The 27,682-nt window shown below is 40.8% G+C and overlaps 1 protein-coding gene across 2 annotated transcripts in view; it reads left to right on the forward strand.

The window, feature by feature from the left end:
* The window catches only part of dock2-like (dedicator of cytokinesis protein 2), a 95,112-nt gene that overhangs the window by 59,296 nt on the left and 8,134 nt on the right, over positions 1-27,682 (forward strand). The window contains exons 27-36 of one of the 2 annotated variants that reach the window (XM_071506921.1): positions 18,040-18,138; positions 18,322-18,416; positions 19,327-19,405; positions 19,523-19,623; positions 19,955-20,013; positions 21,430-21,578; positions 21,949-22,034; positions 22,329-22,485; positions 24,438-24,478; positions 24,644-24,898. In XM_071506921.1, coding sequence (XP_071363022.1) covers positions 18,040-18,138; positions 18,322-18,416; positions 19,327-19,405; positions 19,523-19,623; positions 19,955-20,013; positions 21,430-21,578; positions 21,949-22,034; positions 22,329-22,485; positions 24,438-24,478; positions 24,644-24,842 — 1,065 coding nt within the window. In that variant the 3' untranslated portion in view covers positions 24,843-24,898. Of the gene's footprint in view, positions 1-18,039; positions 18,139-18,321; positions 18,417-19,326; positions 19,406-19,522; positions 19,624-19,954; positions 20,014-21,429; positions 21,579-21,948; positions 22,035-22,328; positions 22,486-24,437; positions 24,479-24,643; positions 24,899-26,787; positions 26,879-27,682 lie in introns of those variants that run through there. The other variant, XM_071506920.1, reaches the window with a different exon arrangement.

Here is a 27,682-nt window from a genome sequence, read left to right on the forward strand (position 1 = left end):
TGAAGGTGTCTCTCAGCAGTGGCCCTGTAGTAGTTAAAAAATACTCCTCATCCCTGGACAGGTGCTAACTCACTGTGATGAGCCTGACTGCTGCTCTAATAGTTCATATGTATTCAGGGTAAAGTACATGCACACATTCACTCATACCGATGTTCTGTGTGACCTATATCAACTCATTTTGTAGCCTGATGTCAGCAGAATAAAAATGGACATTTAGCCATTTTATTCTCTTTTCCCTGACAGCAAGTGTAATTAATATTGTCAAGCTCTTTGGAAATTCAGTTTTCATTTAAGATCATAAAATATTAAAACTGAATGAATACACTCTATTATGCTGGTGGGCCTGCCCATGGGCCGCAGCATAGGATTGAGAACAGTTTAAATTTAGATTGTTTTCAGTCTGCATCCCTCTTTTATGCAGTTGTGGTAACTAAGTACATTTACTCAAGCACAATTTCCAGGTACTTGTACTTTACTTAAGTATTTCCATTTTATGCTATTTCCAATCCACTGCATTTATTTGGTAGCTTTAGTTACAAGTTACTTTTAAGATAAAGAGCTTACACAATGGGTAATATACCAAGCTTTTGAAAATTGTTCAAGATTAAACCAGTGGTTTCCGTCCTTCCTGGCATCTGACGTCTTACAAAAATCAGTATGTAGTCAAGGTCACATTTCAGATGTCTGAGTTGTTAACACGAAATACGAAATAGTGATTTCCCCTTGAAACTTCTTAATGTATTAAATATTTGAGGATTCATCGTGATACATGTTCAAATGATCCAATATCTCACCAAAAATTAAAGATTAGATAAAAACTCTAAGAAGCTGAAAACAGATTTGTGTATCAGACTTCACAACCTCTCAGACTTATCTGGTGTCCCTGTATTTAAAACTATATATAAAGTAGTTCAAATTAGCTCCACCTCCAGCATCTACAATAGTAACATGCTGCTTAAACACTGATGATTCAGTATTAATAATCTAATAATTTCATACATAATAACATATCAGTCAGAGGGACCAAACCAGTTCGTTTACTGTAATACTTTAGATGCTAATAGTTATGTACTTCACTTAAGGAGGATTTAGCACTCGAGTTCTTAAGTAAATGACCAGAATAATTCTTCCATCACTGCTTTTATGAGCCTTTATACGTGTCAGCTAAGACACCAGTCAGTGTCACACAGTACAGCACAGTTAGCACTCATGACAAAGTTGCTGGCAAACAGTATGGCTGTAGAGCATCGCTGGCAGACGGTGGAGCTCTGACATCTAAGGTCTTTACGTAAGGCGCTATAGATCAAGACTTTCTGCTTCAGTGACATGTTGCTCTATTATTTATATTAATATCTTGACAGTGAGTTTGGCTCAAGGACTGCTGCATTGCCTGGGGGCTAACAGGCTGTCACACCTAATTGACAGCCCAGACTGTTTATGATCAGTTACCATGGTAACTGTGGTAACCATTGCTGTGAAGTGGGCCACAGAGGTCTCAAACCTCAACCCAGAGTTCACAAACTCTTCCAGGGTTTTTTTTTTGTTTTTTTTTTCTAGTGTGTGAATGTGATATCAGCTCTGTGTTTGTGTGTGTGTGTATGTGTGAAATCTCTTTGCAAAGCAGACTGAGATGTGTCATTTGCGAAAAGAAATTGCAGATGATGATGATGATGATGTTTTTCCTGAGACAAACGGAGAGTAAGAAAGAGATAAAGAGAGGGAAAGTGTGAACAAGAGAGCGAGCCGGTGTTTGCGCGTGCCACGGAGGCGGTAAGGACTGCAGATGTGCGTGCACATGTACGCGTGTGTGCGTTTGAGTGTGTATATGTGTTGTCAAGCAGTTTGCCTTGGGATTCAGACTAAGTCAATTGAAGGTAATTTCACTGCAGCTCATTTCCAAGCATTTGTCTTTCTACCGGCAGCCATAGCAGACACCAGAGCACCTGCTGCAAAAAACTTTCTCTCGGCCTCTCCTTGCTGTCACTAGCCATTTATGTGTCTGTGAATGTGCCTGCATGTGTGTGTGCGTACCTTTCCAAGTCTCACTCTTCACCCCTGACCTGCAAGCTGTCAGGCAGAAAGTGACACCATGTCCTCAGACATCAGTTCCTGTGATTCACACACCTGTCTTTCTCTTTCTTTGAACCCCTCTCTCTCTCTCTCACTCTCTCTCATTCTTATTGGATACCACTCTCCTCTCGTCGCTCTTGTCTTTCATCATTACCTGTGTTTGTTGTCACACTTTTCCTCTCACCACCCCCTTTTCGATCTCTGTCACGCTGGCTTTGATTTGCTGTGTGTTTCTCTTTCCCCTCCCTCAGTCTCTATATTTAATCTTAGTCTCTCGCCCACATCTCACCTCTGGCTGTGCAAAATGAACGGGGAGGAGAAGGGGAGGTTACACTGTTGGCTGGGGGATGAAGGGGGGAGGCGACGAAAGAGGAGAACAGGGAAGACGGCAGCAAAGGGAGGTGCAGAGAGGTGGTGGAGGGATAAGAGGGAGAGAACAGATGAAGGAGAAGGATCACGGACAAGATGAAAGTGATGTGTGTGTGTGTGTGTGTGTGTGAGGAAGGGATATAAAGGCACATTTTCCTAAGTTGAAATCTCCAAAAGCGTTTGATAGAGTTTGTTGAAGAATACAGAGAAGAGATGTGGGAAGCTGCACACACTGCTTGTCAGTAATCAGTACGCACTGCAAGTACGCTTGAGCATCTGTCTCCACACACAGCCTTTAAACACTACAGGGAGTGTTCTGACAGGGTGCAGCTTTTCATGAAAGCTGTTTATACATGCAATGAGTTTAATTTACCAGTTGGAGGGTTTGGGCTGTTGAAGAATTGTCTACACACAGACAGTCTCAGCAAGGCCGTGCGTGCGTATGTGTGTGTGTACATATATGTTTGAATGAGTGCGCACCCCTGCCTTTGCAGTGGTAACAGAGGACTGGATGCTCCAGCGAATCAAGTCCCCTGTCGTTTCAAGGTGAGCCTCATTTTTCAATCGCCGATTGACGGGCCCTGTGTGCGTGCGTGCATGTGTGTGTGTGTTTTAGGGAGCAGGAGACTCACTTTACTCCTCTGTAATCACACTGCCTCCCTCAGTCACTTTCTCTCACTCACAGAACACAACAAGCGCAGCACTTTATTGGCCCTTTGAGACAGGGCACACACACTCTGCATTTTGGGTAATGCGGTCATTTTTTTCCTTTGTTGACTTGGCTCAAAACAACAGCACAAATTTGATTTGCATAAATTGCTGAACTCTGGTTTGGCAATATACATATAGTGGTTTATTACCACTATTTCTGTGCATATACAAGCCTTTGAAACTGTCAGTTAAAATCCAAACACTTATTTTCATCAGGGACACTTAAATCAAAAAACTTAGGACCATTTATTACAATAACTCTACTTGGCAGGAAAAAAGCTGCTCCCCAGATCTATCTGAATGAGTAGAGTTCCGGTAATGTAGAGTTCTGGTAATTCACTATAGTGAATATACATATTTTATATTTCCATAAATGTGACTCATCAAAGTCAGACATAATTTCAAGAGATTGTACAGGCATTAACAATTGTAGGAAGAAGTTGGAGTGATGTCTGCACTGGTAGCCATAATAATCTGCTCAGTATAAGAGCTGTTAGATTATTAAAACCTCCTCTCTGAATTTTTAAAAAAAAAATGTGATTGATGATTGAACGAGACTAATACGATCAGCAGATGAGCTGTAACACAGGTCAGCTGTCCTGACCAGCTCTTTACAGGTATGACTTCACTGCCTCACCTGACTAAACACGAAACAGCAGAATTACATCTTTACAAAATGAAAAGCAGATTGTGTTTTACCTCTTTTGTGAAATGAAGATATGTGTGTGTTTGTGCCATAAGTACAGTGAAGCACCAGAGATTAATATTGTATGACTGCAGATGTTCAATATTTCTATGCTGCATTTCAGATGCGCAGTATGTTTGCACTGTCTCTCTGGTTTTTTGGGGGGTTTTTTGTTTCCATTATTGGTCACCAGTTTCTTTATTTTTTATTATCATTTATTCCTGCACTTTCGACAGAAAGAATAATCCAGTAATGAACATCAAAACAAGCAGGAAACCTGCTCTGCTGGTTCTGGAGACTTTTCTTTTGTTTGTTTTGTGCATTTTAATTGGGTGCAACCGTATTTTTTAGGGACAGTGCACTTTAATCAGCATTTGAACTGAAGAGCCACAGGCCACAGAGGCTAATGTTCATATCACAAAAGCCGAGCATCTCAGCCAACCCAGCATAATTCAAGTGAGGTTCTCGCTGGAGCATTGTTTGGGGCAGATTGTGTGTGCCTCACTGATAGTAAGAAACTCAAGTGTCTCTTCAAAGCAACTCATTCAAACAGTGGAACATGTCGCATTCCAAGAAACTTGCGACATGACAACGTTTTGTGGCTTTCCTGCACACACTGACATGCCAGAACTGAATAATAGAAAACGACTGTGCTCTACGGCACGTTTAGTACTCTGCATTAATGATATATTTACATTCCAATCTGGCTCACCATCTCTGTTATGCGATGAGAATTTTCTGCGAACGTGAAGACCCATGTGTTCATTTCCTGGTGCTCACAGTGAGGTGGCCAATGAGGACTCACGTTCCTGGTTTAAGCTCAGAACTATAATTTGTGAGCCAGCAACATTGTCAGTTCTTGCCCCTGGACAAACTCTTCTGAGTCTATGTACTCTTCCATTGTGTGTGTGTGTGTGTGTGCGTGCATGTTAAGAATCAGTGATGCCTAAACTGGACAAAAGCGGAAAAGGAATTTGGCCTGTCACTTAATTCTTCATTAGACATGGGAGCTGGGAGCGAGCCCGGACTTGTCATCCTTTTCTCTGAGGGCCCTCAGATAATGATGAAAATTATAGTTATGTCTTTCTGTCTTAAATCTAAAGGTCTTGTGTTGTATAGTTCTACTTTGCATACATGCGTGAGCATTTTCAATAGGCATTCAAAGTAATTCCTGCAAGTTTATGTTCTAAGGGATTTGTTTCATTTTCTGATCATTGACCATTTTAGAGGACATTACAGAAGACAAATTGACTTTCATGTTCAGTTGCACTTTCACATGTGAATGAAATATTAATAATATAATGGCAGAGGCCTTTTTAGCCCCTTTCTACTTGTTTATGAGTGTAGAAATAGGACATAGCTCAAAGTGATGTCCAACTCCAGTCAGAAAGCCCTCAGAGAAAAAAAAAAGAATTCTGTTTGATCTATGCTAAAAGCTTATTTACAACCTTTAACAAGAAAAGGGGTGAAATATAGACAAACAAATTATTGACTGTTCCATCTGCCAGCTTAATTCATTTGTTTTGTTCTTGGCTAGAGTAATGTGTGTTTGTTGAGCACTGGAGCAGAGAAACCAATGTAAAACTGAATATTTATGAGATATTTGCCACCAAATATTTGATAATCAGAGATAAATATGAGGACGTTGAAGACTATGGCCTGTAAGGCAACAGAGGAAAATGAAGTGTGTGAGTTAAGAGGAGCTGCTGATGCAGTGTGGGTAATGAGTATGATATGGTCTCGGTTTTTGCATTTTTGCTCAAACTGCGTACTCCCCCCTCTGTCCTTTAGCCTCTTCTTCCTGTAACCTGGTCTTTTTATTCCTTCTTTTCACTTGTCCCTGTCCTCTGATTACTCCCTCCTCTCTCTGTCCTCCTCTCCCCTCTCATCTTTTTCTCCTCTGCTATATCACTCATCCTGTCCACACATCCCATCCAATCTCTCAATCATTAACCCACAATCTATCTCTCCTCCTCTTGTCTCTCCATCCTGTTGCCCCCACTGGCCTCTCTCCCTCCCCCTCATCAATCTTCCTGCCCTTCTGTCTTTCTAGTCCTTTTCTCTTTTGCCACATCTCGTCTCTTCCTCATCACTTGTTCATAGTCTGTCTGGTTAGCAGTGCGGCTAAAGTGTCAATGACACACACACACACACACACCTGCAAGTGCACACACATTTCCTCTAACTCTGCCTCCTGTCTTCCTGTCAGTCTCCATTAACCTTTATTTCTCTTTTCTCTGCAGTATAATGCCATAACCTATTGATTAAGTTTCCTTAGTCTGTAATTTGTATCATACCCCTTCAAATTATTTTTCTATGCTGCAGTTATTTCCAATACGTGCTCTGTTGTGCCACATAAACAACTCTGCTGCATACTGAAAAAGTTTTTTTTTTTTTTTTTTCAAAATGATATGAAAGTGCAAATCAAAATGAATAAAGTGCATTCATTAGAAAACTGAAGGAATCAAATTCCTGCAAACATATGTAGAGCATGCATCGTTCTTTTATGCAAGGATGAAAACGGAGAAATGCACTTAGCAGTATCCCTGAGCATCACTAATAATCACATTACCACAATAGACTCCTTATACATGCAAGCATTATAACATTTGTATCATTTATTCAACTAATGTGCTTCCACTGTTGTTTACTCTTCATCATTTAAACAATCATTCATAAAGTCTTTGAATGGAGAAGCAGCATAGAGACGCCTGGAACACAACTGGACACTGAAATGTGACAAAAGAAGAAGGACAATGATTTTTTTCCTCACTCAGTTTTTAACTTGTTGATTTGTTTGTGTGTGCCCATGAAAGACTTGTGACACACACACACACACACACACACATACGTATGCACAAACTGTCATTCAAAATCATGCTCTTAACTGTCTGATGAGGTTATGTAATTGTTAAGTGCACAGGTCACATATATCCACACTGTGTCAGTTGTAGATCCCTGCACACCCTTTTGCGTGTTCTCATATACACACACACACACACACACACACACACACACACACACACACACACACACACACACACACACACACGCGCACACACACACAAACCCATACACAGATGCACAGGGGCAGCATTAGTGTATAAGAGAAGGGTTATTGCTATATAATCCCATATTAAAGCTACACTAGCTGTTCTGATGATTGGTTCAGAGGCTTTTAATAGTAATCGGGCAACAGACACCCACATAGTCTCTCTCTCTCTCTGTGTCTCTCTCTTGTATACACGTACACACACACACACACGCACGCACACACGCGCGAATTGACGGAAGCATTTGGATTCCACGTTAAAAGAAAAAGTTGTAATTAATGTTGTATGATCAAACACAAAATAAGCACTGCACTCATGCGCATACCTTGCACAAACAGGCATATTCATCTACATCACATCTTCTGTGACGGATAGGATTAGTCACCTGCTACACACCCACATACCTACAATATATATTTGTTTTTTTTTTTTTGTTTTTTTTTTTGTTTGTTGGTGTGTTTGTTTGTTTGTGTGGTCCAGAGATGTTAAGTATGGATTTTGCCCATTAGTCCAGCTGGCTGTCTGGTGCCTGCGTCTCTACAGTCACTATTATCTCTGTACAAAATCCTGGCTGGTGTCTTAAATTTTGAATGAGCAGCTTTGAAAAATAAAGTACCAGCCGCAGGCTACCAGACTGGAAACATTCCTCAGAGGGTCATAACAGAACATCTTTACCAGGAGAAAACATTGCACTCACACACACTCTCAACAATCTTTTAATCTTAATCAACTGTCTTTCATTGCTCTCTCAGTCACTTACCTTTTCTTGGGCTGCTCTTTGGTCCGCATTCTTCCCCTCTCCCCTGTTCTTGGTGTGTCTCTCTGGTCTCTGATAGTCCTTTAGTCCTCAGTAGCGCTCTCCTCCGTCTCTTTACCGCTCTCTATCTCTCTCTCTGTCTCATTCTGTTGCTGCTGATCCTCACATGCTCACGGAGCCCTGTGATCCTCCCTCCTCTCTCTCTCTCTCTCTCTCTCTCTCTCTCTCTCTCTCTCTCTCTCTCTCTCTCTCTCTTTTCTCTCTCTCTCTCTGTATCCCTCTCCCTCTCTCTCTCTCTCTCTCTCTCTCTCTCTCTCTTCCTTTCCCCAATCCATCTCTATTTCTCTATTTCTGTACCCACTGCAATTCTCACTCTCCCTCTTTCTCTTTTGCACTCACCTATATCTCACACACCATCCCTCTGTTATTAATCCCTCCACCATCTCCCTCTTTCGCTCTGTGTCTCTTTCTCCATTTCTGTCTCTCTTTTGGTGGCTAATCCGGTGCCATGCCCTCCTTTTTGTGTCTGTGTGTGTGTGTGTGTGTGCCTGCATTGACCCTGGCATGGTGGTAGACCCAGTGAAACTTTGGCAGCACAGAAGTGGCTGCTCCCGGGAGTCAAGCCAAGACACAAACAAACAAACACATACACACACACACGTTTGCACACACAGAAACACACACACTTGCTTCTATCAGTCACTTTATTTATATCTTTGCTTTTCTGTGTGAACACGGTTTACTATTGCCTCTCTCTCTCTCTCCCTATCTCTCTCTCTCTTGTTCTGTCGCCTTCTCTCCCTGGTGGCTTCACCTCACTCTGCCCTTTGAGCTGCCTTGTTGCTGTCCTCCCTCTTCTTTTGCCCCACTTAAGCCTCCCCACTCCATTCTTTCCTCTCCGTTTTTCAGACTTACCTCATCCTCCCTGTCCCACCACCCACCTTCCTCCTATCTCATTCTCTTTCTTTCTCTGCTCCCATTCACACCAGCTCGGGATGACGCTGCTTTCTATCTTGAGGCAAACGAGACAAAAAGGAGATAAATTGAAAAGAAAGTGAGATTAAACGCCACATGACATCAGGTTCTAATTATGCTTAATTATGAGTGGTTTGTCTTTTGTGCACGGCAGGAATTGTGCGTTCGCAAATTAATTTCCTCATTCGTCATGCACCAGGAAAGATGAGAATGTTTCGCTCATGTGGACTTCTTTTAATGGGCAAGTGTGAGATTTTGAGTGTGAGTCAGATCAGGTTTGTTGTCATTGGGTTAAAAAATGTTTGACATAAATGTGCCCTGGTATAGCAGAGTCCTTATGTAACAGTGTTTAAAATTCTGACTGTCAGTGAAGTGTGTGTATGGACAATAAATTAGTTTGTGTGTGTGTGTGTGTGTGTGTGTTCCCTGAGCAGTCCCTTGATGCAGCACCCATGTGAATGTCCTTCCTGACCCCTCCCCCCCTATCTTAAAATAACTGGTGATGTATGCGCCACTGCAAAGTGGTTGACTCACCTTGCTTTGTGTTTCAATTGACCTTTTATGAGACCAGCAAAAAGGTTGTGTGTATGTGTGTGGCAGTGTGAATGTGTTTGTGCACGTTACATAAGCAGCCAGGGCGCAGTGCAACACATGGGGGCTTCAAAAATGATAAACACGGACACAAAAATATACAAAGTTGACAAAGCATTAGATAGTGTTGAAGCTCTGAGGTCTCAGTAATTAGATTTTGGATTTGAGGAAGAGAAGAAGAGAGTAGAGTACAGTACGGGATCTGAGAGTAAGTTTCCCTTTTTTTCCTAGTGTTTTATTTCATCTTCTCTTCTCTTCTCTTCTCTTCTCTTCTCTTCTCTTCTCTTCTCTTCTCTTCCCTCCTCCCCCTTGGATCTCTCCCTCCCTCCTCTTTGTCGTCCTTATTTGTATTAACCGATGATGTGTCTTTTGTACTTGACTGGGAAATGGGAGTTTGAGGACGCATTGATCCGTTTTCTGAACAGTCAACATGTTCACATACACACTGAAACACAAACACTATGCGTGCACACAGACAGACACCTGTGCTATTTCTCTTTCACTTTTGCTGCCTCAGACAAACACACAATCACACAACCACATCTCCTTGACACACACAAGAACTCTAATTACACCTCTGCACAATCCATCTCTCTCTTTCATCCCTCCCCCACTTCCCACCTCAGCCCCCAGGTGTTGGAAAGATGTGTGTGTATAATAAGGACGGGTGGGGGCAGAGATGAGCATGTGTCTATGATGGTACAGTGAGGAGTGCTGCGGGCTTCCAGAGAGTGAGACTGTGTTTTCTTTCTATTTTAAAAAGTGATGAAAAATCACAGTTGAGGGCAACATAATGACTTTCCACCTTGGGTGGGGTGGGGGGTGGGGGGTGGGGCACAAAAAGAATGAAGAGGCAAGAGGAGAAGAAAAGAGGAAAGCATGTTGAGGAAAGCACAGAGAGGATGAAGTGCTTGTTACAGGCATCATTGGATGTGATATGGAATTGTTTGAATGGCTGGTTGTTATCCAATCCCCCTGAGCTTTAAATTGAAGTACATTTCTTCATGTATCTGGGCCTGTTTTGCCGTATTGATGATTTCCTGTCTCTGTTCATCTGCTAGTTCTCAAAATAGGCTAAATTTCTTGGACATTGGCAATTGAATAGTTGAGAACAGACAGGTAGAAACAAAATTATCCATGGGTCGCTCCAAAGCTCCATACTACTGAGTGTGACTAACATATCAGAGACATTTCTTTATGATCCTGTAATAAATTAAACCCTAATACATTAAGTATTTAAATTAGGACTGTCAAAGTTTGTGCTTTAATGTTCTGTTTTAATTTAGAATTAATAATTATGTTTAATTGCATCGATGGTGGTTCACTGTTTATCCCACTGGGCATCTCTTGAGGATAATGAACTGTAAACAGAGAACTCAAACTTGATGATACAAAAGTGAGTCTATGTAACTTCTGAAAGAAGAAATAGCAAAATTGTTCTCTTACAAACAAAGAGGAACATTTATACACAACAAAATGTACTTTGCTCTGTACAGTACAGTCATGGCATTCGCTGAACAGAATTTGACCAGTAGCTTGTGGTGGCAAATGTTAGCAAACTTGGAACCGGTGTGCTACAGTCCCTGAGATTGCTCCCTGCAGGTAACTGTGCACATATCCAGGTTGAGGGCGAAAGTAAACATGACACAGCAGCAGTGGCACGGAGCAGAAACTGCATCCTGAAACCCTTGCACTAACACTGCGTATGAAAGGATTTTACTTTTTCATGCTTTTGCCAAAAATATGTCCAAGAGCTCCTGTAGGGTCTGTTGAAAATGTGATGATTGAAAAAATCTTAAACAGTTTTCAGTCACATTTAGTCCAGTTTTAATATACAGCCCGAACCTCCTTTTACCTGCAAAACAACACTGACTGGCAAAATCCACAAGCCCCTGCCTCATGAAATTAATGAAATTGAATCCCGCCATTTGCATCCTGAGCAGCATGTTGACAATAGACAGGTCAGAGGCGGTTAAAGACCAGTGCGCCCCTGGTTTCTCACTAGCTGGCCCGTGTACTCGCTACATGTGTTTCCTGGCTGAAATTCTATTTGCACAATTTGATGTTTCATATTTTTATGAAATGTACTGTATGTATTTCATCTGATTAAACTGCACAAGTCCTAGATTTCAAAATTTCATGTTTGTTTTTGTTTTTTTTTAATCATATGTTGGTAGTTCATGCCAGCTAGGTTTAATTGCTATGCAGAACTTTCACATTTAGACCGTGGAGGTCAGACAAAAGCACAAATGTTGCATTTTCCGACTGAAACGCTTCCTCATTTCCCTGTGTTAATTTAATCTGTTGGAGGGGGCGATTGCCGACTGTGATCAACCCAAATATCTCTTTCTTTCACTGCCAGTGAAAGCATTCAGTTTCTGATTCTGCCATCACAGTAATGGCAACATTACACAACACATAAATCAGCCAGAGGATGATATGCAACTGCTGCTGGAGGCTTTGAACAGGTTGAACTCTGTTGATTTTAACAACCCTGTGATGTTTTCTTGACCGCCACCCTCAGGACAAAGTGTATATTCTTACTCCCACTGCAGGAAAGGATATACAAACAGCTGAATAATCAGTATGTGGTTTGTCTAGTTCGGCACTTTTGTATTTCTGTGGATTCCTACCAAGACTTAGTTAAGGTTTATTTCAAGTCACACAGGTGTATGTTCAGGTAAGAGCCATTTTGATGCAAGTCTAATTTTACAGCTGTAAATACATTATTAATGTGAGTGGCCAGAGTGAGAAAATGAATAGATAAATGGAGGGGCAGTGAGGAAGAGAGGAGGCGGAGGCGGAGGACAAGGAGTAGGAGGAGGAGGAGGAGGAGGAGGAGGAGGAGGGAGAGAAATCCCAGACCTCTCCAGCATCTGTGTCCTGTTTTGTCAGTAATCTCTTCACTGTTGCATAAGGACTTGGGCTCAATAAGCCCTGAGCACTCTGTCCATCCCATACACACTGTAGTAGTTTTATTAATATACACAAGCCAAATGTGCCTCACACATTTCTTCACATATCACATAAGGATGAAAAGTGTTGATGAAACACATTCATGTGTGAGGACACCAGCAGTTGATGGTCAGATGTTTGGCCCTTTGTGTTTTAGACAGTGTTAAAGGAGATTGGAAGCGCAAGTCCTCAGAGAAGACCAATTACACTGAAGTAGGGCAATGTGACACGTGACCTACACTTCAACACACACACACACACACACACACACACACAAACAGAGGTACACACAAACCCAGTGAACATGAAACCAGAAAGTGCCGAACTGAACTGCAGAATACTTTTGGTGTGTGTATGTGTGTGTGTGTGTGTGTGTGTGAGAGAGAGAGAGAGACTGTGTGTGTGTTCTTAATCCTATTACTGATCAACCATTACACAGTAAGGAGGCAAAGAAGGAGGAGAGAGGGAGAAAAAGAGTCAGTGTTAATTTTCTACTCGCTCCTGTCTGTTGGTGTCTGCTACGTGTGTGTTAGTCTATGTGTGTGTGTGTGTGTGTGTGTGTGTGTGTGTGTGTGTGTTTCTATCTGTATACTGTAACTCAATCACATGATTTAGACTTGCTGTCATGTTGGTGAACCTCTCTAGAATGTCAATAACAGTACTTCTCCAAGGTGTGGTTTGCTTTAAATGACAGGAGTTATTTTAGTGACTCTGATACGTAAGAGACGTTATTTAAAGACAATTTAAACCTTGTTTAAACCTGATCTTATTAAGTGTTAGTTACAGTGCTTACTCACTGCTTTAGTGCCACACTAAATTGATCTCCTCACACTTTTAAGGGTGAAAATGTAATGGGAACATGAGGGGGAAAAGTGAAGTGGGAAAGATGTGAAGAGATGAAAGAAGAGAGTGTGCTGACAGGATCTCTGGTGTCACTGCACTGCAAGAAGAAAGTTGGGTGGAGGATGGGGGTGGTTATGCACTGATACACACACACTGAAGAACATACCATACTCATCTCCAATTAGACATTTATGTCATGAAGTTTTAAGTCCAACTGAAAATACTTGCTTCCTTTATCAATATTTGTGTGTGTGTGTGTGTGTGTGTGTGTGCGCGCCTTAATATTTGCTCTAAAACTATTTATTTGACATCTTCCGATTAGAATGCAGACAAGCACAAACACACACGCATCCTGCCCAATTTGATCAGATGAAAGCTGTCACTGTAGTAGATGCCAATCATCTTTCATCTTCAATTAGCCATCGCTCATTTTTCATCTCTGTCTACCTTCCCCGCCACCATATCTGGAGGATCATTTCACCCATAGCCTGGTTGTAAGATGGAGTGAGAAACCTGTTCATCTTCCATGTTTCTCAAAAATGTCTGTGAACTTTTAGTGGTGCAGCAGAGGGAAGGATCAGCAGTCATTAACGTAGAAGTAAAACTGAACAAATTGGAATTGAATTTGAGCAGGAAAAAAAGCCAAGACTCCCTTTTCCTAGTGCTCTGTCCTGTTTTGGACTCATGCTGCTGACATTCATTGGTGTGAGGGTCATGCCTCCTTGTTTATGGATGACTCAAAAAAGACAGAAATGAAGCTGGCAGATGGAAAAGAGGAAATGACATTAATTTTCCAGAGAAATTTATGGTGATACTTTAAGTTTTCCTTTGTTTCATTTTGGATTTACAGTTATTGGTTTGACAAAACATACAAGGGTGGGGATGTATAGAGAAAAAATTATTGTAAAAGTAACATCATACAAACAGGTGGAGGACATGGATAAGGGAAAACTTGAAGGACGGAGGGTAGATGACTGAACATTGTCATCAGCGTCAGTTTGGTGTTTGTCCTCTTCTCTGTTTTCTTCTCCTCTGTTGCCTGCTGTCTTTCTCAATGCCCCCCCCCCCCCCCACCCCCCCCCCCCCCCCACCCCCCCAGACTCTGCATGTGGAGAGGTTAGTGCAAAATTTGGGGTGAATTTTCTGCTTTAATCCAGCTTCTTTTTTTGGCCTATCCTCATATTTCATATCTGTCTTACTTCCACAGTCATAGTGATGCTTGCTCCTTCTCCCTCTTTTTGTGTCACTGGCTCTCCACTTTGATCTTCTATCTCAAATTTTCACTTTTACATATCTCTGCATGTGCTTTTGTGTTCTCACCTTGGGCCATATTTAGAGCTAAGTGCACATAAAGAGGAGTTAATACCTCATTAAAAACGACAACACTGAAAACCTGCAGCAGGTTTAGCAGCAAAATAAAAGTAGAGTAGTTGTTCATGTGCTGTTATCTACATCTCCATGTGTGAAATCAAGTGCTTTATAGCTTGTGCTTTTACACGATTTTGTATGATATGATTCTTTGATTTGATATTTTTACCATATCATATCCCACTTTAATCCCCTTTGTGTTGAAACTGAAACTTGCATTTACTGAACAGGACCTCAGTGTTTGTCAGAATTATCTTTCTTTCTATCTTTTTTTCCCTTTTGCTTTACAATAATGCATATATCATTTCGATGTAGGTCATGGGCCTGAGCTAGGGAGGAGAAACAAAAATTAAAGTGAAAGATGAAAGAAACAAGGAAATAAACAAAACTAAAAAACAGATCAATTAACATATACACTGTCCAGATGCATTTATATTGACCTTTGCTCAGTTACTGCAGTGTACAGGCAAATCAACCTGGACCCTTCTAAGTCAACCTGGAGCCTTCCCCTTTGGATGACAAACCACTGAGTTACAGTATTTTTTTTTATTTATTTAAGAATCCAGTTAAATTGTGCATTTTCTATGCAAAAAAAAAAAAAAAAACAGTCTAGATCTTCTTACATTATGTACATGATTCTGTTTTTAGGTGTCAGCCCCAGTAGGATCTGGCTGAGATCCTTACAAATCTTGTGTTTTAATATTGTACTAATCTCTTTAGTTATGCATGACCAGAGCTTAGATATTCTTGGACATCTCCAAATGCTGTGTATAAATGTAATAGCTGTCAATTTGTATTCAGGCCACAATGGTGATCTACCAGGATCTTGTTCATAACATGGGGTGTCCTGTGTTGCCTGTGAAATATGCATTTCTGTATGTCTTTGAACGTATTACTGAGAAGCAGTGAAGCGGTGGCTTGAATACATCCATCCTGAGCATCTTCATCATAAACACTCTGAACGTCTTCCTTCTATCATTTCACAAGCCTTTCAATGTTATGCCCTTCACAACTCTGCAAGCTATTACAGAAATATGAGATAAACCCTGTAAATGTGAAATTAATTATAAACTTCTCGATTGGGGGGAGGATTCGTCCTGCGTTAGCTTGACATTTGTGCTGATAAGTAGACTTGAAGATAAGCAAAAAGTATTTTTGTGGCAGTCCAAACGTGTTATAAACTTGTGTAAAGAACATAAAAATATTATTACCACCAAACATGACTCCTATCACTCTCAGTCCTTCTCCATACTAGGAATGAAGTACAGCACTTGTAATACCAGGTGAGACGTCCCTTTTAATAATGAGTGGCATCAGGTGTGAAAAGGTAACTTTTCTACCTGTGAATTTATATCTCACCAGATCTTGATAGAGTATTCAAGTATTGGCTTATCCATTGAATCAGGGTGGGATTTCTTGTTACTAGTAAGCTCGCCTGTAATCCAAAGGGAGCGTATACTTTTAGCTCAAATGGTTCCTCTCTTCTATTTGGCAATTGAAAGGTTTTCACATTTAATCTAGGTTTTTCCCCCGCCAAATGAACTTTGAAAAGTCTTCCAATTTCTTTTGCAATCTTCTTAGGGATATAAATAGGGAGCATCTGCACAGCATAGAGCAGCTGGGGTAACACAAGATTGCTCTTGATGCACTGTGTGAAAATTTAGTCTCAATAAATTCCTAATATTTGGGGTTATGGTAATTCTTAAGTAGGAGAAACCTGAGGAAGATTAGGAAAATGGAAGGTAAGGCAGGCTTGGTATATTCTTACCATATCCATTTGGCATAGCCATGGATTTATTAAAGTTAATCTTGTATATCCTGAGAACAGTCAAAAGTATTGAATAATTGACGGCAGGTATGGATTCCTCAGTGGTTGTAAAAAAACAGCAAAGCATCATCAGCATAGTATAACGCAATGTTAAATGGGATAGATCTTATTTGGCAACCTGCTATAATACTGTGACGTCTAATGGCCTCCACCAACACTTCAATGGCAAGTGAAAAAGGGGAGTAGATCTCCCCAATATGCAATTTAAAAGTACACTGACCCTGAATGATATATTAGTTTAATGGGGTTTAACACCCTCCCAAAGGCCAAACCTTTCCATGATAGTAAGTAAATAAGGCCACTAATGCAATTGAAGGCCTTCTCAGCATCAAGTAAGATAATAAGGCCTTGGGTCTGATCAGTGTATGGGTGCTGGATGATGAGCAATTTCTTAATGTTGGTGAGAGTGTTTCTGTGTTAAAAAACCTGTCTGATGTGACCTGGTAGTTTAGAGAGTTCTTCCTTATTTAGTTGTTAAGCAAATAGGACAATAGGAGCTGCATTTGTCAGGTGATCTGTCTGTCGTAAGAATTAATAAATGAGTTGCTGAATACAAGGAAGGGTGGAGTGAACCTTTCTCTACAGAATGTAGGTACATATTTAAATGAATCCTAGAATATTTCATAGAACTCAAGGCCATATCCATCTGCTCTAGAAACGTTTCTGGTCTGTATTTGTTGCATTTATGATCTCCTCACTGGTTATTGGCCTTCCAAAGACTTATCTCCTTCTTAAGATTTTTCAAAAATCCAAAAAAAAACTGTATACAGTGCAAGAATGCAAGGAAGTCCAAGGTATAGAGTTTCACTCATTATCTCTACTGACATTTTGATCTCATAATGTTTTTTTTGAGGAGATAGCCTTGGACTCACATCTACCAGCTGTCTAGTGTGCAAGCCATTGCCCTGGTTTGTCCCCCAATTCAGACAATCTGTGTTCAGCATGAAAAATATTTGCACCTGCTTTTTGCGTCAGGAGTTGCTTAAGAGCTGATTGAGTGGCTCGTGCCTTCTTGAGCAGAGTTGCTGATGGATTATTCTTCTCTACTTGTTTGTAAGGACCAACTAATTGCCTTCTTTTTCCTTGCTGTGCTATTGGAAAGGCTCCCCACAAGTAGGCCTTAAGTGTATCCCAAAGTGATGATTTGTGACTTTGTTATCAATGATTGACAGAATTACCAAAATGTTTGATTCACTGTCCTTGGTGTTGCTGAAATTTCTCTCTCATATATATAAAGTTGTCTTCTTTTTTTCTTTACAAAAAGTAAATTAAATTAAACATAGTTGACAGTAGATAGATAGTTTGCGCCTATCATCAGTTGCTGCCACAAGGAACTCTGAAACCTTTCATTCTGTTTTTGTTTGTTTGTCTGTTATTTTTTGTGTTATATAGCAAATTAGAAATTTTTCAAAAATCATACCAAATGCCAGCAATTTACAATGAAAACTGTGCAATATAATTTAGACACCATGGAGCTTGCCAGTGTGCCTGGCAGTATTTCTGTTTGTTTGTAGTAATTGAATGAAATTGTGGCGAGGCCTTGTTGACTGACAGCATCCTAAAAAATAACATTTTGACATGTTCAGATTGCTGCCCTTTTGTTCCAGGTCATGTGGGTTAGGGTAGGTTTATATCATAATGGGGCAAATTAGCAAGTGACACAACTGGTCTGACGTCTCTTGAGGAAGCCTTAGACATTGTGCAACAACAAATGACCGTTTTTTTATGTACGTTTGGCTTAGATGTATAGCACTCAGATTAAGAGCAGCTGCCCAGTGCCTAAAGAGTAATGGCGCTTCTCTTTTTTTTGTTTCTCTCACATTTATCTCTGTAGTCCAGGGTGGTCGCCTGCATGACAGCTATCCTCAGTCAGATGGATGATCGTCACTATGCTACATACATAGAAACCTTCACTGGAACCTGTGATCTAGTGGTAAGTGCACACAGACACTTGCCAGCTTCTGTTAAATACACCTTGATGATAAGATAAAAAAAAATTACAAACACAATACTAATAAAAAGTTACTGTGTATTATAGAAAAATATTTTTTCTGTCAAACTTATATTGTATATTGTGTTAACATCTACTTATATACACACTCATATTTCAATGCAGGACTTCCTGATGGAGTCATTCCTACTCTTCAAGGACCTGATTGGAAAGCACGTGTATCCCTCTGACTGGATGGCCATGATCATGGTACAGAACAGGTACCATACTGCGAGCTCACACACTGGCCCCAGATTTGGACCATCAGCCTGCGAGTCTCAGTTCTCCTTCTGTAACCTGTATAGCCCATAGCTGCCCCAGCACATTTTAAAGGATTGTTTACATCTGCAGTGACTTGTGCATCCACACAATCCCACACAGGGATAAGTCAAAGATAGCAAAACTGGGATCAAGGCTGAAATGATGAAAACAGCTGATGTGACAAACGTGTCTGTGTGTGTAAGCTGATGTGTGTGAGTGAAGCCATCTGTGTATTTTTTTCTGATGTGAGCTAGATGGGAGGCTAAAGCTGTGTCAGAGGAAGAGAAAAGGCAACCAGGTAAAAGCGAGACTGAGGTCAAAGAAAAGAGAGGATGATAAGGAGTCTGCAGACTGGGGTTAGGGAAGTGATGTGCAGATACAGAGCAAGAGTCCCACTAAAAAAGAGGGAACGGCAGTTGACTCTGGAAAACGATGATAGATAGATAGGGTTGGAGCAGATATGCTACTTAACTGCACAAATGCATATAGTCACAACTCAGTGATACACCTGCACGTACTGTGTTAAGGTGCTATCATGATCTATCATTGTGACAGGAGGTTTGAATCTGAAGCAATGTTGCAGTCTTGTCAGAAATAGCAGTACAGTTGTGGGCAAGAGAGAAAGCTGAAATTGTTTCATTAAAAAACAAATAGGTTCCACTGACAGATTCTCATCTTTTTTTTGTTAGACGACAACCTTCAACATTGCTTTTTTATTTATTTATTTATCTATTGATCATCAACAACTCGATCAAACTACTGGACGACAAAATTATTTCTGCAGTGTTATTCCCCATTAAATTTTAGCCAATGCTACTTTGGCATATTCTGTGTGTATACAATATATGTGTGTGTATTTCTGTCCATTAGAGTGTTCCTAAGAGCCATCAATACCTATGCCGACACCATGAACCAAAAGTTCCTCACCAACGATGACTTTGAAGTACAGGTATGTGTATCTGTGTGTATTTGCAGTACAAGCTTTGTCTCATATTGACAGCACCTGTGTACTTTGCTGTGCTCCTTTTAACAAGAATCTCTATTGCTTTTCTCTACACCCGTCTAGTTGTGGAATAACTACTTCCACTTGGCGGTAGCATTTATTACCCAGGAGTCTCTGCAGCTTCAGCATTTCTCTCCAACCAAGAGGAACAAGATTCTTGCCAAGTGAGAGAAGGCCATATAATTTCCTTATTACCACACCACACCTACTCTCCCTGCTCTAATGAAACACTCACTGATTTGTGATCTATTTTGGAGACTGCATTTACTGTTTACGCTCCCACTGCCTATCAAAACCACATGTTGCCTATAGAGAGATATTTAATTTAGTTCATGGTGGGGGCAGGGTGATGTAGCATTAGCTTTCCAACTTGGCTCTTCAGTTTCTGAAGGTGAATATACTGACAGTATTGATCAGCATGTTGTTCTAAAGAGGCTGATTTCTCTTTCTGTCTCGTCTTTCTGTGGCTTTGCTCTCTCTCTCTATTTGTTTCAGATATGGAGATATGAGAAGACTCATTGGTTTTGCTATACGTGACATCTGGTACAAACTAGGTAAGAAAGTCTGATGTGGTTGCTTTGCTGCTTCTGAGTATGCAAACGTGTGTTTGCCCTCATATCAAGATACACTCTACCTCTGTTTGCGTGTGTGCGAAGGAGGGCGCAAGTGTCACTTCATTTTCACTTGACTTCACAACACAATCAAGATTCAGTGGAATTTGTTTTCCATACAGCATGATAACAAGGGTTTACAATGTCAGCACCATTTCACACAGACAGATATCATTACAAGATAGCACTCTGAGTCTAAAATCCACAGTCTTCCTTGGTAGTTGGAAAAAGCTGCATGTAAAGAAATTAGATATATTCTGGAGATAGGAGGCAGAGTTCAACGGCCTTATTGCAAGAGGGAAAAACTTATTGAATGAGCATGTTTTGGTGGAGGGAGCCCTGTGGAGCCTACCTGAGGGCAAGAGCTGGAACAGGAGGTGAGCATAGGGAGAGATGTCAGATGTGACTTAACCTGTCCTATTTTAAAGCTATGATATGTAACTTTTCCACATTCAAATGTCTAGAAATGATTAGACCTATGTTATATATTTATTTTACTCATGTGCTTACATTATTCCAGCAATTCTCAAACCTAAAGAAATACATGATTTTAATCATGGTAAAATTTGGTAACTTGTCAATGACATCATGCTATGCACATGTGTTGGTGTTGTGATTACCTGCCAGAAGCGTTTAGCATACTTTTAGTGTCTTTTAAAGCTCATTTTTATGATACATTTTACAGCTTGGTTGTTTTCAACTATATATTTTAACTGCATGAGAGATTTTAATAATCAGACATCTGAATCTTATGTTATCTGTTACGCAGCGCAGCTCCCAGCTGCTCCCACACGTCCTGTGTCGACTGAGGAGTGTGTGAAACTGCCTTATTTGTTGTTTCTATATGTTTTAATCCCCTGGTCTGTTTGTTATCGAGAGGAGGACACCTCTGTGGATAATGCGGCTGCCGGTAAAAACCTCCTCAACGACTGGTTCATAAGTTATCAGAGAAACAATCGGAACAAAGGTTAGCGGTAGTCTCAGCTCCCAACCCTTCCCTGACATCTCATGTCTGGGAAGCTTCAGCATAACACTGACTTTAAATATGAAACTGTTTTATTCAGTGCTTTTCGTGGTTATAAATCAGCAGATCTGTTTGTTTTGGAGAGAAGGAGACCTCTGTGGATAATTTGGCTGCTGGGTAAAAATTTCCTGAATAATTGGGAGAAGCTTAGGGCAATGGGGGTGAAGATGGGGGGGAAGAACTCCCACATCATTACCCAATGCCATCTTTTGTTATTGTTTTGATTGTGAGACCTCTCGCAGCAGAAGTTACGTACTGTGCGTTTAACACATATGTATGTGTGTGTGTGTGTGTGTGTGTGTGTGTGTGTGCGTGCGTGCGTGCGTTTTTCACAGGCAGTCATAAGATCTGTTTCATACCTGGCATGGTGGGTCCCATCCTGGAGATGACTTTGATCCCAGAGGAAGAGTTGAGGAGAGCCACCATTCCCATCTTCTTTGACATGATCACCTGTGAAAATGCACACTCTGGAAACTTCTACAAGGTGATGTAAAACACACACACACACACACACACACACACACACACACACACACACACACACACACACACACACACACACACACATACAGAATCTTCCAGGCAAACTTAACCAGACAGAGGCATCTGTAGACACATGCATAAATGCAAAAAATCACTTATGCAAACACACACTCCACACTTGCAAAGAAACACTGACACACACACATTTCGCTCCTTCATTGATTTCCAGTGATGCTGTGCGTAAAAGTAAAAGAGACGCCTTAATTATGCTTGCATAATTGATTTATTCCTCTGTTCCTCCTCTCGTGTGCTTTCTCCTCTGCCTTTTGTCTCCCCCCTTGCTTCCTCTCCCTCTCTATTTTCCTCTGCAGTTTGAGAATGAGATCATTCTTAAGTTGGACCACGAGGTGGAGGGTGGAGGAGGCGATGAGCGATACATGCAACTGCTGGAGACCATGTAGGCCTGAGTATTAAAACCTTAAACTATAAACAAGTACAAAAGAATGATGCTAAGGTGATAGTACAGCAAAAATATAATGTAATGTTATACATAAATGGTCTATCATGACCATCATGGCTTTGCTATTGTCCCATAGCTTCTTATATTTTCTGAGAATCCTCAGAAATTAACTTATGACAACTGGTCTCTTAGCAATACATTCATGAAACCTGCAGCACTTCAGGACTGATTATCAAGGAAAAATGCTCTCAGACATCTCTGATGATTAACTTGTGGATGCTTGTCTGCCAGCCTCCTGGACTGTTCTGCCGAGAAACCCACGCTGAGACCACAGGTGCAGCACTTTGTCTCCTTGGTGAAGGGACTCCTCATTCGTCTCCTTGACTACCGCGCCGTGATGAGCGATGACAGCCGCAACAACCGCATGAGCTGCACCGTCAATCTTCTGGTAAGTCCCGCCTTCTTGGCAATGCACCAGTTAGCTGGTCCTTTAAATTCCGGCAGACTCCTTCACAACAAAGACTATCAAGCGAGCTTTCTTACAGGCCAGTGGCCAGTGAGGTCCTAGAATTTCACCATATTGGTGTGAGCCTTTCCTCAGCATTTCATCATTTTTTGTTTTCTTCATCTGTTTCAATCTGACATGCTTCATCATGGATTTGCATTTATTGACACTAACCTTGTGGTACACTGCAGCTGTAGAATTGAACCCCACAGCAAAGAGGTGCTGATCTCAGACACACACAGATTCACACAACAATAAACTCATTATTAACTGTAACACTAATGTCTGAGGAGAAGTGTAAGTGAGTTGTTCCATGCAGACCTCTTCAATAGCAAAATGACGGGTTCATTATGAAACACAGATTTTATACCCTGTCTTTCATGCCAGTGTGTTGATACTCCATGTTCCACATTTAATTTGTGTGCTGATTGATCTAAAGGTAAAGATGCATCTCTGTGTCTGGTCTCTGACTGTTTGCAAAGGGTTGCATCAGCACCTGTCTGTTCCACATCCTTTCTCCTATGTGATCTCCTAATCAGATTCTCCCCCACGGTATTCTCGAGCACAGAAACGGATCCCATCTACCCACCATACAGTCGTCTCCACAGCTGATTAAATCATATATTTCCTCCTCCAAACTCTCTCTTCTTTTACATCTACCATATTTATTTGAATTCCTTTCCTAGAATTCATTTTTGGAATTCATTTTGTAAGACTCAAACGTTTAGGAGGGTCAGTTAATGATTAAATGGATGTGAGTTTGTTTGTGTCTTATAATGTGTTGTCTTTTTCCCTGCTGACACATGGCAGACGTGTTTAGCTTGTAGCCTGTGGCAGCTGCCCATTAGCCTTTCTCTTTCATTTCTTTAGCCAACTAAAAAATCCCTGCTGCAGGTTTGCAGGCACTAGTGCACTCTTCCATCCATGCTCCCCTCCAGGCTGACTTCACCTAGGGAGCACACACACACACACACACACACACACACACAAAATCACATAGGTATTTACTGTGCTTCCTCAGGCAGATGCATTATCAATTAACACAAATACACTCAATGACAAACATACATATACTGAAGCAAATACATTGCTCACACTTTCAAGCTAAAGGGTTTCCAGAACAAGCTTTGTCTCTCCAGGGAGACTTTCAGCTTCCCATAAAAGTAAGCTGATGTTGCAGATCGGACTTTCTCCATATATGATAAATATATTGGTATTTTTAAACAGCTGCCACTTGGTGTGTGATGATGCTGTAGTTCTACTGTAGGTTGTGTTGTTGCATGTTCTAAAGATGTATCAAAGGCGACCGCTGCGAGTAAAAACATCTGACCTTCATGTAGATGGGCAGCCTCCAGCGGGACATTGGCTCACTGAAGTTAAAATGCATCAGTGTAAACAATGATGTATCTGACTTTTGCAAAGATAAAACATGCGGTGATAAATAGGCCTACAGTCTGCTTTGGCTTCACAGTGAATCTCACAGTAATTTAGATTGTTTTTTGTTTTTTTTCCATACTTATGATAGTGTTTGTGAGTTATTATGTCCGCTGGTTCTTGCTCGTATGGGAGGTGGGGTTACATCAGTTCGTTCCACTACACTGTTCTCTGTAGATGTCATTAAACTTCATTAAACTGGGAGTTTGTGCTGCATAACCATCAAAACGTGCATGCGCACACTCCCACACATTAACACACACGGCCAATCACAAGTTTATATTATAACACACGTACAGCCATAAAAGAAACCACTGCCATATACTGTAAATACAGGCTTACAAACTTACAGTAAGTTGAAAATCTATCTGTCTCTCCAAACACACACATACACACACACACACACACACACACACAAATATAAACTGACACTAACCTAACCTCTCCTTTTGATTTTGCAGAACTTCTACAAGGACATAAATCGTGAAGGGATGTACATCAGGTATTTATGTGCTGAAGTTGACCTAATATACATTTAAGTGGTGTTTGTCTGTGTTTTATGTGCATGCATGTGTGTGTGTGTGTCTGATTGTGCATACATGAGTGTGGCTCCATAATCTGACAAGGGATTATATGAGTCCCACTGAATTAATGTCAAAATCCACAGGATCAGCTCTTGGTCTGACTGGAAGGAGAGCAGAGAGAAAGAGAGACATGATGGCCATGAGGAAGGGAGAGACAGTGGAAGACAGGATGGTGGCAGGAGAGAGAGAGAGAGAGAGAGAGAGAGAATACAGATCTTGTCAGCTCCCTCGGTGCACTTCTGGCAATGTCTTACGGACATAATTAGTTATCTGTATGTGTGAATGTGAGCTCAGCTCTGTGGTTGATCAGCTGCCTCCCTCTATCCTGTCGAGAGTACAGTAACATTTGGGCAGCTCACTAGTTAATGTAAGCAAACAACAGCAGTTTAATTCAAAAACGCATTAAGCTCTATTACTAGGTGAATAATAAAACTCCAAACTAATTATGTTATAGCCCAGTGTGTGAATTTGACATATTATATTTGCTGCGTAATTCTTCATATTTACATTGGAAGTGATACTTAACAGTTGATGTCAACATGACTTCTGCATAACACCTTGTCTGGAATGTTGCCTGTATTTGCAGAACTTTGAATTAAACTCAGTACTGACTGAGAAAACATTATTTTAATGGCACCGTCATTCAGAATTGCCTTTGTACTGCCATCCACAATAGAATCCAATAACAACAAACTGTATATGATGAAATTTCATTTGACAATTTTCACAATGGCTCATTCACACCTCTGTATCATTACTACATAACCCAACAAAAACTACTAAACTGTCAGTGCTGAAAGTCACTGCACTGAACTCATTCAGTTCTGTTGGTTTGTAATCCCGGCCTCTCCACTAATTTTCTTTGAAACAGGAATTTGTAAAGAAAAACAGTTGCTGTGTCCCAGATGCTGCATGATACTACATGCTAATCATATGCTAGCCCCATCTGGTTTTTGCAGCTCTTATACAAGAAATCAACATACTTCCCCATTTTGCACTAACAGGAATGCCATCGGACATCAATGTATGACTTTAGGATTCTACTGCAAATTTAACTAACAAATAAAAGCAAAATGTTTTGTTTTTTTCCCCAGACATTTAATATTTCATTTATTTTTTGTTATGTGAGATCATTGTGGAGCTGTCTCACCAGCATCTCCAAATGACTTTACTTTTAACAGCTGTGAGCTTGTTATTGTACAATACTCTGCTTTTAGTATGTGTACCGACTTCTTTAAGTAATCTTACAGGGATTTTGACACTTTTCTTACATGAACGCATTCTCAAAACCCTCTTGTATGGATTTTGGTCACAGCTTACGTCTCACTCATTGAGAGTAGGAGGCTGTTGTTTCCAGTGGTCATGAACTGAACACCAGCAACAAAACTGGGGACATTTTTAGGCACATTTTCATTTTGGTCACTATTTCCATTCAGTAATGATTTAACCGTCATTTTACTTTCTTATTATAGGGAACACTTGATTTATTCATAACGAATAAGTGGAGGTGAAGGTGCAGCTTGACAGGAAAATAAGAGTTGTTTGTTTGTTTGTTTGTTAATTCACACCATCAGAAAAAGCAAACGGGATGTCCAGCCAGAAAAGTCTTGGTTAAAGGTGAGAGGAAGGAGATACAGAGGAACAGAGTGAGGTGAAAAAGAGAAAGTAAGATCAGCATTTAGGCAGACAGAATGAACGAGGGACCACAGAGTACATCCATACTGCCCAAAACATTCAGGGAATATTTCATTTAAAAACATTTAGAAGACACCCACTTTCTTGCTTTGTCATCAAAGCCTCAGCAAGAAAGTCCAGCCTGTGGCCAAGTGGGAAAATATTTCCTCCAGACCTACAGAGACATACACACAAAGATCGAAACTAAAAACACAAACAGTAAAAAAAGAGTTGGTTCATTTGGAACCATTTTCCTCCTTGTTAGGCTTATGAACATTATTGTGCTACAAACATCCGTCAGACCATGAAAAAGACAAACACTGAACTGTGCTTTTGTGTGTTCATATGTGTGTGTTTTTGAATATGTGTTGTCTACATATTTGTATTGTGTGAACCTGTGACACACTTGTTTGTCTTCATGTTGCCCAACAGTGGCATCTAGTGGAGTAATGTATACATTGCATATTAAATTAATTCCAGCTTCTGTATCTGTGTGTGTGCGTGTGTGTGCGTGCGTGTGTGTGTGCGTGTGTGTGCACACGCGTGTGCTCAGGTACCTTTACAAGTTGAGAGACCTTCACCTGGAGGGTGAAAACTACACAGAGGCAGCCTACACACTGCTGCTCCACTCTCGCCTGCTCAAGGTCAGACACAAACACACACATATAAAGTGATATTTTGTTGTTTAATGCTGGATCTGGTGTCTTGCTCTGCTTAATCACTTGTCTGTCTGCCATGAGTGAGACAGTTTTTTATTAGGTGATAAATGGTTGCTACGTGTCTGGCCTCCAAATGATAAAGCTCCGAGGTTAGTTTATGGCATGGCATCGGCCTCTGCTGCTGGATCACTATGGTGATTGATGCAGTGACCATGTGTGTGCGCAGGTTTGTGTGTGAGTGTCCACGCATGCTGGTGTCTTAGTGTGTTTGACCTCTTTTGTCTCTTCATCTCTTTTATGGGCCACTTAAAGGCTCACAGAGAGGGACAGAGGCAAAGGGGCATCTCTCGCCCTCCCTCTCCTCCTCACTCTGTCTAGTATCATTACATCACATTCATTTGAACTCTGCAATGTTTTTTGTAGTCTCCATTCATCCTCAGTGTCGGTCCTGTCATTCCCATTTCACATTATTGAAGAGAGTGGGCTGTAACAGACAGCATGCTCTAATCTTCTTCCTCACTGCTATAAGCAGACAGGACAGTTTTGGAGCTCCTTAAACACTCTTTTGTTTAGTTTCTAAATTAACTTCTACTTAATTGAAGATGAATAATTGTCTCATTTATATAATGAATGAGCATTGTGGTGCTGTTTTTGTGCTTGCTCCACTTAGAACTAATATTGATTTATTACAACAAAGAAACTCCAAGCTCCAAGTTCTTCTCCTCTCTTGTTTCAGCATAATGATAAATGGGACAGCACACACAGACTGCAGATAGTTTTTTCTTTTGT

The sequence above is a fragment of the Trachinotus anak genome, unplaced genomic scaffold (genome assembly GCF_046630095.1).
Source record: "Trachinotus anak isolate AG129_WGS33_773 ecotype Australia unplaced genomic scaffold, CSIRO_AGI_Tana_v1 ptg000021l, whole genome shotgun sequence".
Classification (NCBI taxonomy): Eukaryota; Metazoa; Chordata; class Actinopteri; order Carangiformes; family Carangidae; genus Trachinotus; species Trachinotus anak.